This window comes from Punica granatum, chromosome 3, assembly GCF_007655135.1.
Source record: "Punica granatum isolate Tunisia-2019 chromosome 3, ASM765513v2, whole genome shotgun sequence".
Taxonomy (NCBI): Eukaryota; Viridiplantae; Streptophyta; class Magnoliopsida; order Myrtales; family Lythraceae; genus Punica; species Punica granatum.
The window spans coordinates 33,549,696-33,569,559 of NC_045129.1; the positions used below are offsets into that span (position 1 = coordinate 33,549,696).

General features: G+C 35.4%; 1 protein-coding gene and 1 pseudogene across 1 annotated transcript; both read right to left on the reverse strand.

Moving 5' to 3' along the window:
* Positions 1-347: 347 nt before the first annotated feature.
* LOC116200555 lies at positions 348-9,171 on the reverse strand (annotated as a pseudogene).
* Positions 9,172-10,391: 1,220 nt separating this feature from the next.
* LOC116198804 (beta-glucosidase 13-like) lies at positions 10,392-17,050 on the reverse strand. The gene is made up of 13 exons (XM_031529044.1): positions 16,872-17,050; positions 16,716-16,785; positions 12,921-12,979; positions 12,662-12,737; positions 12,436-12,513; positions 12,212-12,299; positions 11,872-12,127; positions 11,591-11,706; positions 11,289-11,506; positions 11,176-11,207; positions 10,954-11,056; positions 10,719-10,827; positions 10,392-10,618 (listed from the first exon to the last, which is right to left on the reverse strand). Exons 1-13 carry the CDS (start codon positions 17,043-17,045, stop codon positions 10,450-10,452), a joined length of 1,548 nt encoding a protein of 515 aa, XP_031384904.1. The 5' UTR covers positions 17,046-17,050; the 3' UTR covers positions 10,392-10,449.
* Between the last annotated feature and the right edge of the window lie 2,814 nt (positions 17,051-19,864).

The following is a 19,864-nucleotide window of genomic DNA, read 5'->3' on the forward strand; positions in this document are numbered from 1 at the left end:
ATAATGCATATTAATTTATTAAGATATTTATCATTTTACCTAATATAAATCGGGTGGATACAACTATATATATAGAGAGAGAGAGAGATTGGGATCGTGTAATTCAACCTGTGGGCCACATATTTGCAAATCACCACATATTTGCAAATCTATCAATTTTAGCAATTTACTCTCCCTTGGAAGGATTAGATCTTACAAAGTGAAATATCCCTCGACATACTTTAATTTATTCCGAGGCTCTTGCCTCGTTAGCTTATCCAACAAAAAAAACAAAAAATACTCGACATATATATGAGAATAATCCTTTCTCTTTATTTGGTAGCTCGATATATAAATAGAGTACAATCTCAATAATTTTTACTTCTTAAGAAAGCCCTGAACCATATGGAAGAGAATTTCGGGTATCTTTTCAGTCCTTTCTTGTAATCTACATAGTACATACCGAACCGGATAGTATAGCTGGTGTTCTAATTGAAGTGGTCCAGTAACAACCATGCAAAGTAACCCTTCACATTGGAGGCCTCCCTGTCAAGAAACCGACCAATTTTACATTATATATCAATAAAACGTACATCGCATAAGGTTTCTGAGTTAACAAATAAAGTATTTTTCTCAATGAACCACATACTTGATAGCTCTTTGAAGGTACCAAAGGTGGTGATAGTAGTAGTCTATCCTCATGGGATCCGATAGCTGTTGCTGGAGCGGCAGGGTCGGGTTGTTGAATTCACTGACTCCTGATATTAGCAAATTAATGTGCCAAACAAAAAGATTGTCAGCTTATCAGATAGAAAACGGAGCAAAGTGCCTTACAAAATCTGATTGAGTGACTACAAATGAATTAGCCAAATACGTTCCATGCTTACGTACCGTTCTCAGCGATGTAAATCAGTGGATTGCCATACTTATACTTTATGTACTGGAAGAGCTTCCATATGCCCTTCAGTTAAACGACTATCCAAAACGTTGCAGCCTGCAATGGCACATAGAGATTGCAATTACTATAATGGATTAACTAAATTTGTGTTTCTGAGATCGATAATCTAGGTTTAAGAACAGCACTATTCAAAAGGTATTGATAATATGAACCTGTGGACCAATCGGAATTCCGTGGCCTTCCGCAACAAAATAAGATTGATTCCTTCAGAATGAGTCTAGTAAATTAAGATTCTGTTTGCCTGGAAAGTCGACAACTTTATAAATCTTACTGGTAAGATTGGCAGGAGCATCCGTTGTGAAGCTTGCGTTCTCGCTGTTAGACATAGGTGCATAACGGGCATAATTAGTAGTGCAATCCAAGAAAATCGAATGAACCCTTTAACATTGCAGATTTCTCTCTCGTGAACTTTGGAAGTCTAGCTCTAACCAAAGAATGCATGCTATGCGGGTAGTCGCCATATACTATCGGGTCCAGAAACCTGATGTAGAAAATTCATTATGAAAACAAGCACCGGTTTGAATAGGTATTAGTCTTTATTCTATTGAAATTTTAAGGATAAACTAGTTTAAGAGCACGTGTGTTCGCTAATAGGTCATGCAGCCCTTTTTTGATTCAATGCAACAATTATTCTACTTTTCTTAGTTATAATCATCTCGGTTTTCAGCCTCATTACTTTCCCTTATCTCTGAAAGTGGGGGATTGCATTTAAGAAAAGTGAGAGTCTTCAAGTTGAAGAAGTGCCCTGACGTGCAGCAGCGACCACTTTGATGGGTGTCCCATGATGGCTGCCTTGCAAGTGCCAAGTCAGCAAATTGATCAAAATTGATGGAAAAATTGACATCGTGCAAAAATTGATATTAAAATGATAGTTGGTAAATTTTCGTGATAAAAAAATAATTCATGATTAAATTGATACGGAGTGCAAGATTTGGATTTTTTTTTTTGGTGATTTATCCAAAAATGAATCGTTCAACACAACTGTCGTGAAATCAGTCGACCCGTCATTAGGGCAGCTATTGCACTTCTTCCACACACAGAAGTTACCCTTCCTCATTACTACATGGTCTATTTCTAGCATTTTGTGATTTACGGGGTGTTGATAGTCTTGTAGCTTGTCTGCCTCCTGGATTTCGGATTGTACATTTGCTTATTCCTTTTCAGCCTTTTGACATCATTTTCTGTTCTTTCATATTTTTACTTGCAAATTAAAGCTAGGATAACACAGTCCTATTCTGGATCAAAGGCTTGACTACCATCACATTTTTTTTTGTCTCTACCGTGGTTTCCGGAAGCCCAACGGATCTCGATTAATCCAGTTCAAGCCGGATTAACCCATTAAGGGGGTAAAGTTCTTTCAACATGAATTTTCTCCATTCACAAGACTCGAACTCAAAATCTTGTTTAAGAAAAACAAGTACCGAACTACTTGAACTAACTCATGTTGGTTACGTTTTTATTATTTGCTATAATGAATTAAAGATGGTTTCACAGTATATGTACAATAATCAATCTACAATACTTTTTTCCGTCAGTATCATCTCTGTTCTATTGATTGCTTTGCTAACATACTGCCCTCTTTAATTGCATCTCCCCTTCTAGGAGAGAAAGGAATAGCTTGAGCACCCGCCCACATAAAAGCAATTGGAGGTTTTGATATGGAGGCGATGATCGCAATTGCAGCGTCATTGGCAGGGCTGATGAGGACAAATTGAGTAAATGAAATGAATGATGAAGGTCATCTTTGACTATCGGGGAAATTTTGTATTCTGGATCGAACGGAAGTCTGAATTTGATAATATTCGTTGAGCCGGAATTGGCGGGGGTCGAAATTGCCAATTGATATCCAACTGAAAATGAGCATGGCTAGTTAATTATAATCCTAACATTTTTTAATTACTTCTTGAGAAAGCTCCTGAACCAGAGAGAAGAGAATTTCGGGTATCTTTTCAGTCCGTTATTGGAATCTACATAGTTCATGCCGAACCGGACTGTACAGCCGGAGTGCACTCGAAGTTGTCCAGAAACGACCATGCGAAGTAACCCTTCACATTGGAGCGGTCCCTGTCAAGAAACCAAACCAATTTTACTTATATCAGTATAACACACATCGAATAAGGCATTCGAGTTACCATAAATTATTTTTTCTCAATGGACCGCATACTTGATAGCTCTTTGAAGGTACCAGAGGTGGCGATAGTAGTAGTCTATCCTCATCGGATCAGCCAATTGTTGCTCGAGCTGTAAAATACTCACTTGGGCCTATAAGCGATTGGATCTATTTTCAACTCAATAACTCGAGTTGATAGGTTGTGGTATCCAATCATTTATAAACCCATGGATTTCTCTTTAGTTTTTCCGTGTGGAACAATATGTCTCAATACCCGTTCTTACAGCGTGTGGTTTTGATGCTTCACCTACACGTGCTGCGTGGACTTGAACACCTGCCCTCAAGAACTGACTACGAGCCGAGACTGAACTTCCGTGCTTGAGACTTAACCATGAGGTGGACTTCTTTTTAGACCTCGGGCGAGAGGAGGGGGGATAATAGCTAATGAGGCCACACTTAGGCCGAACTAAGATGAGGCGCAATTTGGCTTCCTCGAAACTATACTTGGTGTGGTGTGAGCCCACACAGGACGCGAAAATGTAACCCGCTCTGATACCAAGTAAAATACTCATTTGGAATTATAAGCGATTGGACCCTAGTGAGTATTTTACAAAGTCTGTGTAGGTCCAAGTGGAAATTTTATATGGTATCAGAGCGGGTTATGCTTCCGTGTGCTCGTGTAGGCTCACATTATGCCAGATTCTGTTTCGAGGCAGCTAAGAGTGCACCTTATGTTAATTAAGCTCGAGAGTGGTCCAATCCAGTTCCAAGGTAGGTAAAAGGTGCACCTCTAGTTAGGCCCGAGTGTGGAGCTTGAGGTCAATTTGGTATTTATCCCCTCTTTTCCGAGTACGGAAGAGGATGTTCGGCTCGTGGTCAGTTGTTAAGAGTAGATTTTTAAGGGCACGTAGCACATGTTGGACCACACATTGCCGCGTGAGGGCGGTTGTTGAGATATGTTGTTTCTCATGGAAAATTGAGAAAGAAACCACAAGTTTATATGAGACTTGAGTCCAACAACCTATCAGCTTAAGTTTTTGGGTTGCAGATGGGCTCAAGTATGTGTAGAGCCAAGTGGGATTAAGCTTTTACACGAGCGGCAGGGTTGAATTGTTGAAATCACTTATTCCTGATATTAGCAAATGTACCAGACCAAAAAGATTGCCAGCTCGTCGGACGGGAAATGGAGATAAATGCTTTACAAAATTTGATCGATTAACAAACACATGAAACAAATATCTTTCTTCGCTTACGTACTCTCAGTAATGTAAATCAGTGGATTGCCATACTTATACTTTACGTACTGTAGAAGGTTCCATATGCCCTTCGGGTAAACAAATAGCCAAGATGACGCAGCCTGCAATGACAGGGTAGAGATCACAATTACCATAGTGGAAAGCTGAATTTATATTTTTCAGATCAATAATCTAAGGTTTGGAACTGCAGTGTTCTCAAAGTATCGATAGTACGAACCTGTGGGCCGATAGGGATTCTGTGGCGTTCAGCTACAAAATAAGAGTGATTCCTTCGGAATGAGTCTAATCAATTAAGATTTTAATTATTTTCCGGTAAACTTGAGGTTGAGGTCTTACTTGTAAGATTGGCACGTGCATCCGTTAAGTAGCTTGTGTTCATGCTGTTAGACTGTTGTACGAAATGTGCATAATTAGTCGTGTAGTAGTTTAATCCAAGAAAACCGAATGAGCCTTTCAACATTGCAGACTGCTCCTTTGTGAACTTTGGAAGTCTAGCTACAACCAGAGAATGCATACTACGCGGGTAGTAGCCACATACTTATCGGGTCCAGAAACCTGAGACAGAAAATGCAATATGAAATCAGGCAGCACTTGAAATATAGGTGTGATATAGAAGATCGGTCCGAGTATGCTCACCACCCAAGCATGAAATCCAAGGCTCGTAGTGCAGCATTGCGGTTATGCATCGCATTTGAATAAGCTTCGAACCAGTGAGAAACTAGTGTTATACCGATAGTTCCATTTTGAGATGCCTAAGAAATCGAAGTCCTGCATGATCAGTATGATGCCACGGAAAATATCCTTTGGTCTTGGTTTACCGAGATTTTGATCATGCTGATTGCAAACATAAGTGCTTCATAGTTCATATGCATCAACCCTAAACACGACTTCACCTACATGGAAAGAACATAATTAGAACCAAACCTGGTACTTTTCCCTGTACAATTTAACAGCAGCTGCATGAGCAAGGAGCTCGTAATGCGCCACCAAGTACGGCTCTGTCGCCGAGTTCCCACCGGTGTAGTTCAGTAGCTGCCACTCGGAACACCGACCTGGTGCCAGCATCCTTGGGCATATCCACCACTGCTATAACTCCACGGCTCACTCAAAGTTATCCAATGCTTCACCCGGTCGCCAAATTCCTTGAAGCAAACGCCCGCATAACCTCGGAAATCATCCCTACATCAGATAATTAATAATCAAATCAAATACGTAGAGTCGCATAATTTGGACCTGCGATTGAGCGTATTGATGGAAATTACACTATACGTGGACTCAAGAAGCCACCACATTCATCTTCTAAAGCGTGGGGCAGATCCCAGTGAAATAAAGTCACATAGGGTTCAACACCTGTAATGTCATATATGCATATGATTAATAAGACTGAAATAATTCAATGTTGTAAGAAATATTTAATTACTAAAAAATAAAAATATATATAAGCTAATTAAAATTAATCAAGCATGGGCTAGGAGTTCATTGATAAGGTTACTGTAGTATTCAACTCCTTTCCTGTTGACACCCCCATTTAGCTTTCCCTCTGCAATTACAAGAGGAAAAATCGTATTAACTATTAGTTATCTCGCAAATTAGTAAAAACAAATACGTAAGTCATACCTCAGGAAACAAATTGAATCAATGATAAAAAGATTAACGTGAATATTTGAAATGATAATTTTACTCGGTAGTATTCGGGACCACGAGATCGAGAAACGGTAAGCATCTAAGCCCATCTCCTTCATTATGGCCACATCTTCTTGTGTCCATTCAGCTTATATATGTTAAATAATTTTATTTTCCAATTTCAATAATGATTTTCAGCCTATAATCGCATAAATAAATTAAAATAAATTGTCTTAGTTTAATTAATTAAAAATGGCCAAGGAGAATTGAGGATTGCTACCTTATATTTATGGTATGAGTCAACAGCAACATCTCCATTATTACTGTCAGCTATTTTTTCTGGACATCATGAATCGTAAAAATCGTCAATTATACAATATACTATATTGTTAGAGAGACCAATCATTCAATAAAATAACTTGGAAACATATACTCTTATGATATGACATAGATTTTTAAGCCTTTATGATGCGACAGAAAACGCAGCAAATCGATACCTTGAAAAAAACAGGTTTTGACGACCATGTTTCGAGGGAAACGGTCTCCGGAGCACAACTCACCGCCTTTGACCGTGAAAAGACGATATTTAGACCGAATTCCATCGTTTGGGGTCTCAAACGAGCATTTTTATGTTATTTTAGCATTTTTGCAATTTTAAAATTTTTTATGTCTTTCGTGTAATTTAGGCGTTTTAATTCCTATTTAAACTTTGTTAAACCCTAGGATTGAACGTTTTGTCTTTTGATCAATTAATAAAAATTGGAGCTTTTGTGCTCTTTGCCCATTCTCAGATTTGATTCGAGTTTGATGCCGGTATCCTAGGAATTCGAAGAATCAATAGGAGATTGAATGTCGTAGTTTCGGTATTCTGCGGAATCAATGGATCTGTGACAGTTACTCGCGTGTACGCTGCGTTACTTTATTTCAATGTTGAGGAGATAATTCTCACACCCTATCTATAATATATATGTCATGTATTTTTTCGGTATGCACCATGATATCCGGAAGTTCAATGGACTCCGATTAGTCAAATTGAGTTGGGTCGGCCAAATAAGAGGTAAATAATTAAAGAATTAAAGAGCGGAAAAAAAAAACAAAAAGGCTTATATAATATGACATATAGAAGGAAATATTCCAAATTTGGTGTGTGTAAGATTCGTTCTTGATAGGAGGCCATCATTCCTTGCCGTAGAATAAAGAAAGGGTATTGAGAAAGAGTATCATAATCACGATGTTCTACATTTAATTCTTATAATTGGGACTACTCATGCCTTTTTATTAGCAATTAAAATTTCTATTTTATTATATTAGATCATGGACATTTCTTGTAACAAAATTTACATCAATGATGCTGAATAATTATCCCCTGATATTTAAAATTTTCTACACATAATTAACCGAAGCTGCTACAATCTACATCACAAAAAGCAGATGATTTTTTTTAATAAAGTTTACAAATAATATGCATGGAAAATTTTAAAATGTTCGACTGATATAATTTCTATATACAATTTATAAAAGTTAAAACAACGCGTTAGGAAGCGTCACGTAGGACATAAGGGGTTCTCATTGCGTGATTTTTCATGTCACCACCTATAGAGTTGGGACAAGTGGTTCAATAACGTACAACTACCTTGCTTGCGGAAATCGACCTGATGGAAGACTATGAGTTACATATTTATATTTTATATTTATGCTAAAATAAATGCGATTAGTATTTTTTGTATTTTAAAGATTCAAACTTACAGACGAAACATTACATAAAGGGGAAAGTAATGGAGTTTTTGTGTTAGAGGCGAGAAGTTTGGTCACGGTGAAATTGAGGAGGAGGAGAACTTCTTGCTCGGGTTACTCTTATGTACTTTTGCTCATAGTGAGATTGAGCAAGAGGAGACTTTCGAACTTTAATATTGGCAAGTTTCAATGAAGAAAAAACTATTAAGGAAATGGTTCCAACGTCTGCATATACAGCGTAACCGCACAATAATTTTAACTTAAGAGCGGGAGTTGTTCATCATAATTATGGGAAGAATCACAAACTTCGTACGTTGAGGTAGTGTTAAATTATTCATAGGTATTATTCACCCAAATAAATTATTCATACCCATGTTAGAAATTCTCCTGAAAAACAAGACATCAGTTCTAATTTTATTTTTCGGTACATTATATATGTTTGCTTGTTGTTGTTCTTGTACTAATGTACTCTATAATTTGGTGGATATAAGGGGACCACATAAGATAATGCATGCTTATACTTATATTCGCAATTTCCCTATATATTTACAAAAATGAGTTAAAATCCAGATTTGCAATTTCACAATCAAAATCAAAATGTGCACTGCAACCGACACCAACTTCTAAAATATATTGCTGGTTGTCTCAAACAAAAATTATAATCTATAGTAGATTTTCCACCGCATGGTCGTCAAAGAGGCTTGCTATTCAATTATGAAACATAATTGCTCGGGGCCGGGTCTTGCTAGAAAACGCGGTTAAATGCTAGCAATCTAGAGCATAAACTTGCCAATTTAGACAAGATATTAATTAAATTATGAAGTTAAGTTACACACGTGTGCCGTACATACCTGGGTGACTGTGGGTGTAAAAGTCCCATATGCTTGGCCCTTTTCCCTCTACATTAGCTACACCCTCGTACTGCAGATGCCCACTAATTTCATTAGAAGCCGAAGAGAGCATAATAAATTAAACTCAAAGTTTCAACCCAATAAAATAAAATAAAATAATAAATAATAAAAAAATTCAAAGTTATGGACTTGTTAGGTTTGTTTACAAAATCAAATTCAACTTAACTTCGCTATATTTTACTTTTTCTTCAATTCAATGACACAATCATTACTTTTTTAATTTTTTCTTCAAATTCTCTCGTACTTTTTCTTATTTATTATTACAATTAATTTTTTAATATTAAATTCTCTCAATTATTTAACACTTTTCCCTAAATTCAACAATATAATCATTCCTTTTTTGTTTTCTTCTTCAAATTCTCTCACATACTTTTTCCAACTATTTCTGTATTTATTTTCTTAAATCAAACTAAATCAAATTAAATCAAACTTAACTTCGTTACCAAACGTAATATTAATTACTCGGTACGAAGAAGAGCCCATCCCGAAGACAAACCCTAAAGGAAAACTGCTTTGATGGAGAGTCGCGTTGTCGTAGGATTTCCGGGATACTGCATATTCAGCCCCAATGATATCGATCACGAGCAAACCGAAGAGGAGGAGGAGGAGAAGTCGATTATATGAGTAAGAGGCCATCTTGAGTGTGCGAAGGGCTTACGGCTGTGCCCTATATGTTTATGGAGAGGCTTGACTATGAACTGTGGCACGAGAGAACGAGATACCCACATAAGAAGACAAATTAGTTTTCAATAGTTATTAGATTTTTAAATGAATTTAACTAATTTAATTAAAGACTGTATGTGCAACGATTACCCCTTCAAATTAATTAATATGCTCCGCCCAAAAACAAAGAAAAGATATGTTAATTGAACAAAAATGGTAAATCTTTCAAAGTCTGCGGCCACAGCTCACCTTTTAAGCAAAATCTAATCTAACATGAGCAATCTTACAAAAATGTCGATGTATGATGTTAAGCTAGCTATAAGAATTTTCGCTGTTAGTGATGGACTAGTTTTTCGAAAACACCTTGGTCCATTAACAATGGTTTCCTAATTGCAGTAGCTGTATAACTAATGCAAGTCTGATGTATTGTAATATCTCTTAGCACGACCCATACCGGAATCTTCTTAAGGTTCAACTCCCTTGCAGTGAAATCAGGACTGCACCTCTGCAATAACAGAGCTTCTTTCCAGTCCTCCATGGTCCCGAATCCAAAACCCTATTTACTCTGCTTACTTGACACCCTTACTTAACACAGTCACGTACCCCATTCTTCCCCAAATTTTATTGACCAGTGAAGTAATTAGCCTATAACCAGGAGAAGGGCCAATAAACTTACCTATCAGGCTCTTCTTCCACTTTTCTGTACACTTCTCAACTTGCTTCTTAGGCAGTTGGACTATGACTATCTTTCTTCCTCCCTTAGTTACCGGAGCAAAGAAATTCATCCGTTGCTCATCATCATGTTTGAACAAGCTACTTGATGGCCTTACGGAGATACTTCCATCACCATATCCCCTTGAAACTTATGATTTCTCGGCCAAGATTGGCCCTCTCCAGCCATTAGAGTGGCCGAGAGCCACCAAAAACCTCCCTGGAACTCTATTTCTGGCCTTTGCCGTTAAGATCAACGACCCTCTTGTCATGACGAGTGATACGTGTAAGGCAAAGGATGAGAGTGCAGCGCTAGCCTCCTTGCTTGCACCAGAGAGCATGTCCGTACACAAGCGTCACTCTTCGATTAAAATTCACAAAGCGAAAATTCACTTGATATATATATGAGAATTGTCATTTATCTCTTTATTTGGTAGCTTGATATATAATTTAATACCATACATGGTACGGTTTCCTTATAATTTATTATAATCTCAACAATTTTCACTTCTTAAGAAAGCTCCTGAACCACAGGGAAGAGGATTTCGGATATCTTTTTTGTCCGTTCTTGTAATCTACATAGTTGATGCCGAACCGGACTGTATAGCCGGAGTTCCACTCGAAGTTGTCCAGTAACGACCATGCAAAGTAACCCTTCACATTGGAGCCGTCCCTGTCAAGAAACCAAACCAATTTTACATATATCAGTATAACGTCCATCGCATAAGGCATTCGAGTCACCATAAATTATTTTTTCTCAATGGACCGCATACTTGATAGCTCTTTGAAGGTACCAAAGGTGACGATAGTAGTAGTCTATCCTCATGGGATCAGCTAATTGTTGCTCGAGCGGCAGGGTCGAATTGTTGAATTCACTTATTCCTGATGTTAGCAAATGTACCAGACAAAAAAGATCGTCAGCTTTTTCAACGGGAAAAGGAGCTAAATGCTTTACTAAATTTGATCTGTTGACAACAAAAGAAACAATATCATTCTTCGCTTACGTACCATTCTCAGTAATATAAATCAGTGGATTGCCATACTTATACTTTACGTACTGTAGAAGGTTCCATATGCCCTTTGGGTAGACGAATAACCAAGATGATGCAGCCTGCAATGACAAGATAGAGATCACAATTAACCATAGTGGAAAACTAAAGTTGTATATTTGAGATCAATAATCTTACTGGAAAACTAAAGTAGTATCCCGAAAGTATCGATGGTACTAACCTGTGGACCGATGGGAATTCCATGGCGTTCGGCTACAGAATAAGAGTGATTCCTTTAAAATGAGTCTAATCAATTAAGATTTTAATTATTTTCCTGGAAATTTGAGGTCTTACTTGAAAGATTGGCATGAGCATCTGTTAAGTAGCTTGCATTCACGCTGTTAGACTGACGAACGTAACGCGCATAATTTGTCGTGTAGTAGTTTAATCCAAGAAAATCGAATGAGCCCTTCAACATTGCAGACTGCTCTTTCGTGAACTTTGGAAGTCTAGCTCCAACTAGAGAACGCATACTATGCGGGTAATTGCCATATACTATCGGGTCCAGAAACCTATAACGGAAAATTTGATATGAAATCAAGCTGTGCCTTGAAATATAGGTATATATAATAGAAGATCAGTCCGGATATGCTCACCATCCAAGCATGAAATCCAAGGCTCGTAGTGCAGCGTTGCGGTTATGCGTCGCATTTGAGTAAGCCTCGAACCAATGAGACACTAGTGTTATCCCAATCTTTCCCTTTTGTGATGCCTAAGAAATCCAAATCGTGCATGATCAGTACGATGCCTCGGAAAATATCCTTGATTTTACCGAGATCTTTTATCATGCAAATTGCAAACATAACTGCTTCATACACATCAGGAAAACCCTAAACAAGATTTCAACTATATTGAGTCAACATAATTAGAGCTAAACCTGATACTTTTCCTTGTACAATTTAACAGCAGCTGCGTGAGCAAGGAGTTCGTAATGAGCCACCAAGTATGGCTCTGTGGCCGAGTTCCCACCGGTGCAGTTCAGTAGCTGCCACTCGGAACACCGACCTGGTGCCGACATTCCTTGGGCATATCCACCTGTGCTAAAAATAAACGGCTCATTCAAAGTTATCCAATGCTTCACCCGGTCACCAAATTCCTTGAAGCAAACACCCACGTAATCTCGGAAATCATCCCTACATCGAATAATTAATAATCATGTCAAATATCTAGAGTCACATAATCCTGACCTCAGATCGAGTAAATTGATGGAGACTCACACTATGCGTGGACTCAGGAAGCCACCGTATTCATCTTCTAAAGCCCGGGGGAGGTCCCAGTGAAATAAGGTCACATAGGGCTGAATACCTGTGATTTCATATGATAAACGTAGATCATTTTAATTATTAAGGAGAATTATTGTATAAAAGCTAATTAATAAGACTGTCGTAAAAAAATGGTAAAATAAGGAATTATAAAATAAAAGCCAATTAAGCTAACCAACCATGGGCTAGGAGCTCATTGATGAGGTTATTGTAGTATTCAACTCCTTTCTTGTTGACACCCCCACTTATCTTTCCCTCTGCATTAACAAAGGAAAAATTCGTGTTAACTAATACTTAAATATCTCATAAATTTGCACAAAATTATACGTAATCGATACCTTCAGAAACAAATTAGGTCGATGATAAAATTAGGATTAATGTGAGTATTCGAAATAATAATCTTACTCGGTAGTATTCGGGACCATGAGATGGAAAATCGGTAAGCATCCAAGCCCATCTCCTTCATTATGGCCACATCTTCCTGTATCCATTCAGCTTATATAAGTTAAATAATTTTCTTTTCCAGTTTCGATAATAACATTCAGGCCTATAATCGCATAAATAAAATAAAATAAAATACCTTCCCGGAAAAAATAATAATAAAAATAAAATTCGTCTCATCCTAATAGCTTAAAAATAGCCAAGGAAAATTGAGGATTGTTACCTTATATTTATGGTATGAGTCACAAGCAATATCTCCATTACTTCCGTCAGCTATTTTTTCTGGACATCATCAATTGTAAAAATTGTCAATAACATAGATGTTAAAAAAATAATTTGCCATTAAAAAGAAAATCAATTGTGCAATTCTATAATACTGTTGGAGAGTCCAATCATTCATAAAATAAACCCGGAAATATATACTCATATTTATGATATGAATTCTAAAATTTGATTTTTATTGTTGAATAGATATTTTCTCATCGTATCTATAAATAGATTATTATTGAATATGTTACATTTTTCTCGAAATGGAAGGTATTCTTTGTTATTTTTTAATAATATATTTTATTGAAAATATATAGAAATTTCGATGAGCTATCTTTTTAAATTTATCTAAAAAATTTCAATCCAATTGTTTATATAGCTGTCAAAATATTTGGCTAGCATACATAATATATACCAATTCATATAATTCATTATTTTCATCATCTTGGAATTAATTAATTCTCTCAAAATAAGACCAAAAATTAAAAATCCTTGAAATTGGGCCTCAAAAAGGTGCATATCACGCAATGCAAATGGGCAACCAAATGTGGCCTCTGATCAATCATGTGTGTCATTATTATTTGTATTGGGATTTACTATTTGACATTAAAAATGTGCGGTGACAACCACAACCATAAAAACCCATAGGATAGGTAAATTCGCTGTTTCATATATAATAAGTCTCATTTTTAATGGATGGACAGCAAAAAATAAGACATCGAATTTTTTTTTCCTGGGACATTTTATTTTTCTTGGTGCTGTTCTTATACCTTATAATTTTGGTGGATATAAGGGACCACATAAATAATACACTGCTCATATTTTATATTTACAATGTCACCCATAAGTTTACAAAATAGTAGATAATAATATCCGGATTTGCAATTTCACAATCACAATATGTGCTGCGACCCACACCAACTAATTCAAAAATATTGTTGGACGTCTCAAAACTAACTTATAATTTAAGGGAAAATTACAAAAAAAAACTCAAATTTTGTAAAAAGTCTCAGTTTTGTCATAAATTTTGTTTTGTAACAAAAAAAACCATAAGTTTTCTAAAATGTCTCAAAAATGACCTCCGTTATAACTTCCGTCAATTTTTGTTGCTGATGGTGGGTCCCTTTAACAGTCCACGTAGGTTACACGTAGGCAAAAATTGACGGATGTTATAACGGAGATCATTTTTGAGACAGTTTAGAAAACTTATTGTTTTTTTTGTTACAAAACAAAATTTAGGATAAAATTGAGATATTTTACAAAATTTGGGTTTTTTTTTTGTAATTTACCCATAATTTAAAGTAGATTTTTCCAACCCACGGTCATCAAAGAAGCTGGCTATTCAATTACATACAGTAGGTGGCATCCATCGAACAAATTTTATTTTTGGTTGTATAAATAGTTCTAATCAGATGAGTACAAGAGTGCTGGACTATATTCTATAACTAGGTAGTAGGTAGTATATACTTGGGATATATGTATGTTACATGTTGGCATTTATTTAACTGCATGCTTCAGATGGTTTCCATTTGATGAACTCTGACATTTCGAGAAAGTCGAAACAAATCACTGTCGTATATAGTCGACCGACATAAATTATTTGTGGCCCATGAGTGCGAATATATCCAGCCAGAATATTTAAAATTAGAATAAATAAATTGAATGTTAATATTTAAGTGATAATGGAAACAACGGGGGTATCCAATTAACTAATTAAGCTGCAGGAATCTATATGCTGTAAACTGTGCTCTAGTGAAAATTGTGTGCGTGGATGCGTCTCTGTGAGTGTATATTTTTATAAACTTGCTTGAATATCCAGCTAGAAACTTAAAGATAATAAATTGAATGTTAATATTTAATAAATAATAACGGAAACAACAGAGAAATCAGATTAATTAGTTGATTAAGTTGGAGAAATCTATCAAATAAGGTGTAGTGTAGTGACGCAAGTACTCGCATGCTAACAAAAAGCTTCTACATTTGATTCTTGTGATTAAATTGCTAGTGATTCATATGATAAGGAAGAATTCAATATATGTAAAACTTGGAAATTCACAAATTATAGGAAGATGGGAGTCATAAAATAGGAGCAAACTTATCTTGACAAATGAAAAGATAAAGAATAAAAAGGAAATTGAGAAATGGATTGGAAATATTGCACGTAAAATTTGTACATATCTTGAGAAATAGAAGTAAATGCCTGAGCTTGAGAAGCTTCTGGTCCAGTAAGTCCGTAAAATTCACTCAATCAAATGAATTTCGTTTGAATAGGAGTCAATTAAGGTCGTCCTTGAAACAATTCATTGCATTGATATTGATCAAATCCAATAGGGAGATAAATAGATCCGGTTATACATGATCGAATTTTGATTCGATGGATGGGATTTGGTATGATACTGATGAGATCGATGATATCGATATTAAAATATTTCTTCTTAGAGCGTATTGATTTGACCCCATAAGCGGTAGTGCATGCAATCGCTTGTCAATCAAGATAATATTGTAAGTTCAATTATCATGGTAGGATTATTCATGCCCTTTAATTAACTAACAGATAATACTGAGCTCTATAATTTTATAATAATACTAATGGATAATAGATAGATATGCCGTAAAACTGTGCGATAGTCAAAACTTGTGCGGGTTTGGGTATATCTACACTTAGCTTGATAACTTCAGAGTAGGGTTGTGCAAAAAATCCCGATAATTGAACCATCTAGCAAAACCGTTCTGTTCCAAACCAAAAAAAACCGAATGAATTGGTTACGGGAAATATTCGATTCAGGATTTCAAAACAAAAATCGGTTACGGGAGGGTTACGGTTTTCAAAATTAGAAAATTGCGATTAACTATCCCATCCCAAATGTATATTCTTATAACATTATCATATATATTATATATGAAATTTGGAAATTTTAGTTCAATAGGAGATCAAAAAGTGAGGTAAAGAGTACAAAATTTCTAATTTCAATTTTAGATTGGTTCTTTTTTAACTTTTTTATGGATGAATGATGTTTAACGGATTTTTTTTTTATTGTTTGTGATATTTGGATGAATGAAAATCAATGAAATCATAGGTTGACCGAACCGAATATATGGTAATTAAAATATGTGGTAAATATATGGTAATCAAAATATATGTTACTTAAAATATATGGTAAATATATGGTAATCAAAATATATGTTAATTAAAGTACATGGTAAATATATGGTAATCAAAATCTATGGTAATCTTTTTTTAAAAAGATTTTTTAATATATTAAATATATGGTAATATATGTTCGGTTCAGTTAACTGAACTATAGAACCAATTATTTTTTGGAACGATTTTCTTCTTCTAATTTGGTTTCGGTTATGGTTAGTAAAATTCTTGTCTCGAAAATTCAGAATGGTTATGGTTCATGTTAAAAACCGTACAGAACCGAACCGAACCGAACCGTCCCGTGCCCACCCCTACTTCATAGGTGTGCTGATATATCTACTATACACAAAAAACATGATATTATTCGCGGCAGAAAAAAAATGAATACATGTCATTTTACGATACATATGTAGTCCTATGTATTTCGCCTATTAATGCTCTCTTTAAATCATAAAATCCAATTGCTCGGGGTCTTGCAAGAAAACGTGATTAATGTTAGCAGTCTTGAGCTTAAACCTCAAATTTTGACGAGAAAAATATATATATATAAAAAAAAGAAACGCATCAACTAAAGTACGAAGAAAAATCAACGTATGTGTTTGTACGTACCTGGGTACCTGTGGGTGTAAATGTCCCACATGCTTGGCCCTCTTCCATCTACATTAGCTGCACCCTCGTACTGCAGATGTCCACAAATTTCATTAGAAGCTGAAGAGAACAAAATAAATCAATCAATTCAATTCAGAGTCACAGGCTTTGAATTACTTGATACGAAGAAGAGGCCGTGCCGAAGAGAAACCCCGATGGGAAACTGCTCCGGTTAAGTGTCGCACTGTCATAAGATTTTGGGGAGAATGCATCTTCAGCCCCGGAGATATTGATCACGAGCAAACCGGAGAGGAGGAGGAGGAGAAGTCGATTATATGAGTAAGAGGCCATCTCGAGCGTGTGAAGCGCTTATGGCTGTGCTCTATAAATTTATAGAGAGGCTTGACAACGAAGTGGGCTTGTCTGCACGGTAGAAATGAGACCCTAACATAAGAAGACAAATTAATTTTCAATTGATTTTTTTTTGACAATTAATTTTCAACTGTTATTTATCTTTTTTGACAAATTTAACTAATTTGACTCTCTGTGCAATAGGACGATCCCTTCAAATTAATTAATGTGTGCTGTGCTCCATCCAAAGGTTGCAAATTTGATTTTGATGATGGGACTATCCGTGTCCTTTAATTAACTATTAAGATTTTTATTTCGTTGTATTAAGTTCATGAACCTTCTTATAATTGAAAAAGAAAAAAAAATGTGTTAACTGATTGACCATGAAGTGTAAATCTATCAAAGTTTTCAACTACAGCTCACATTGTAAATAAATCTAATCTTAAATTTCGTTGAAACTTTCAGTTTCGACCTCATGATTTCCCACCCTAGACCAATAATGCCGTATAGAGAAATGAATCATATTACCTTGGGACACGTTCTTACATAAGAATAAAAAGATTTCAAATTTGATTCTTACAAATGATTATTTTACCACTTTATTTAAAGAGAAAAAGACAAAAATCCCCATTGTGGTATGAGGTTGGGACAAATCATACCTTGTTCTTTTGTTTGAGACAATTAGCCCTCCTGTGATTTGCTCCGTAAGACATAGGGGATTACGACGTTAAATTTTTTTCATTTTCAGTCCTCAATTTTTAGCCTTTTAATTACTTTGGTCCTAAATCTTTTTCTTTTATCATTCATATTCTCAACTTTCCATTTTGTTTCCCGACCCCGAATCGATCGGGGACTCCGACTGCTTTCATTCAGTCTTCATTGTTGACAAATTTCATCAGATTAATTATTTGATTAAGTTGGAGGAATCTATCAAACAAGGTGTAGCGTAGTGGCACACGCACTCGCGTGATAACAAAGAGCTTCTGCATTTGATTCTTATGATTAAGTTGCAAGTGCTTGATATGATAAGGAAGAATTCGATATATGTAAAACTTGGAAATTCACAAATTATAGGAAGATGAGAGTCATAAAATCGGAGCAAACTTATCTTGACAAATGAAAATATAAAGAATAAAAGGGAATTTGAGAAATAAATCGGAAATATTGCATGTAAAATATGTACATATCCTAAGAAAGAGGGTGTAGTGCATGACATCGCCTGTCAATCAAGAGAATATTATAAGTTTAATTCTCATGTTGAAATTGTTTATGCCCTTTTATTGACTAATAGATAATACTAAGCTCCATAATTTTATAATAGTACTAATGGATACTAGATAGATATGCTGTAAAAATGTTTTATAGTCAAAACTTGTCCGGGTTTAGGTATATCTACACTTAGCTTGATAACTTCAGGGTAGGGCTGTGCAAATAATCCCGATAACTGGCCCATCTTGCAAATCCCTACCGTTTCAAACTGAAAAGAAATCGAATTAATCGGTTACGGGAAATATTCGGTTTGGGATTTCAAAACGAAAATAGGTTAAGGGAGGGTTTACTGTTTTCAAAATTAGAAAACCGCGATTAACCGTCCCGTCCCAAATGTATATATTTATAACATTATCATATATATTATATATGAAATTTGGAAATTTTAGTTCAATAGAAGATAAAAAAGTGAGGTATAAAGTGTAAAATTTCTAATTTCAATTTTAGATTGATTCTTTATTAACTGCTTTATGGATGAATGATGTTTAATGGATTTTTTTTTTACTGTTTGTGGTATTTGGATGGATGGAAATCAATGAAATCATAGGTAAACTGAACCAAATATATGGTAATTAAAATATAAGGTAAATATATGGTAATCAAAATATATGGTAATCTATTTCACCAAAAAAATATATAGTAATCTTTAAAAAAAAGATTTTTCAATATATTAAATATATGGTAATTAAAATATATGGTAATCTCGGTTTGATTCGGTTAACCGAACTATAAAACCAATTGTTTTTCGGGACAATTTTCTTCTTCTAATTCGGTTTCGGTTATGGTTAGTAAAATTATTGTCTCGAAAATTCAAAACGGTTACGGTTCATACTAAAAACCGCACCGTACTGTACCGTACCGAACCGTCCCGTGCCCACCCCTACTTCATAGGTGTGCTGATATATCTACTATACAAAAAAAAATAAATAAATTTATGATACAACATAATCATATTTGGAAGAAGCACAAATCTTTTGTGGCAATCATTTCCAGTTGCTTCCAGGTTCTTTGCCTTACCCATTACATGATTTGATTTTAATTTGCTTTAGCCTTCCGGGTGGTGGCCAGGTGGAGAGGCACCATTGCCCCCTTCCCCTCTCTCTATCTTTCTGAACATTCTTCGACCTTTTCTCTTTTTTTTTTTTTTTTTTTTTTTTTCAAATTTTCGATTTTTTTAATCCTTAAAATTGTTTTTTTCTAAATTATGAAATTAGTAAATTATTTAGATGGCCGGAAAAGTCGTTGGAAAATTAGCCTAGAGTGCACTTTGCTTCTTCTCGAATAGTCCGGGGGTTCTTGCAACTTTTTAAATGTCAGGGCTTACTATACAACTAGGCTTAAAGATTGGGGGCAAAATGCATTTTACTTGTATAAAAATATTGGGTCAAAGTTAAAAAGAAGAAAATATCCGGCACTATCGAGTAAAGATAACAAGAAAGAGGTAATAGTGCTAAGACATTCAACCATTCAATAAGATTTATTTAGGTGGTACTTGGTAGTCACATCAAGTGGTAAAAATTATATTTTCAAAATGAGTAGACTACCATTGT

Excerpts from the sequence above, each read along its gene's own strand:
- LOC116198804 (XM_031529044.1), bottom strand. The coding sequence starts at position 17,045 with ATGGCCTCTTACTCATATAATCGACTTCTCCTCCTCCTCCTCTCCGGT. Across the intron at positions 12,738-12,920 it reads ACTCATACCATAAATATAAG|GAAGATGTGGCCATAATGAA; the intron begins GTAACAATCCTC and ends GAATGGATACAG. Across the intron at positions 12,300-12,435 it reads CAATGAGCTCCTAGCCCATG|GTATTCAGCCCTATGTGACC; the intron begins GTTGGTTAGCTT and ends ATGAAATCACAG.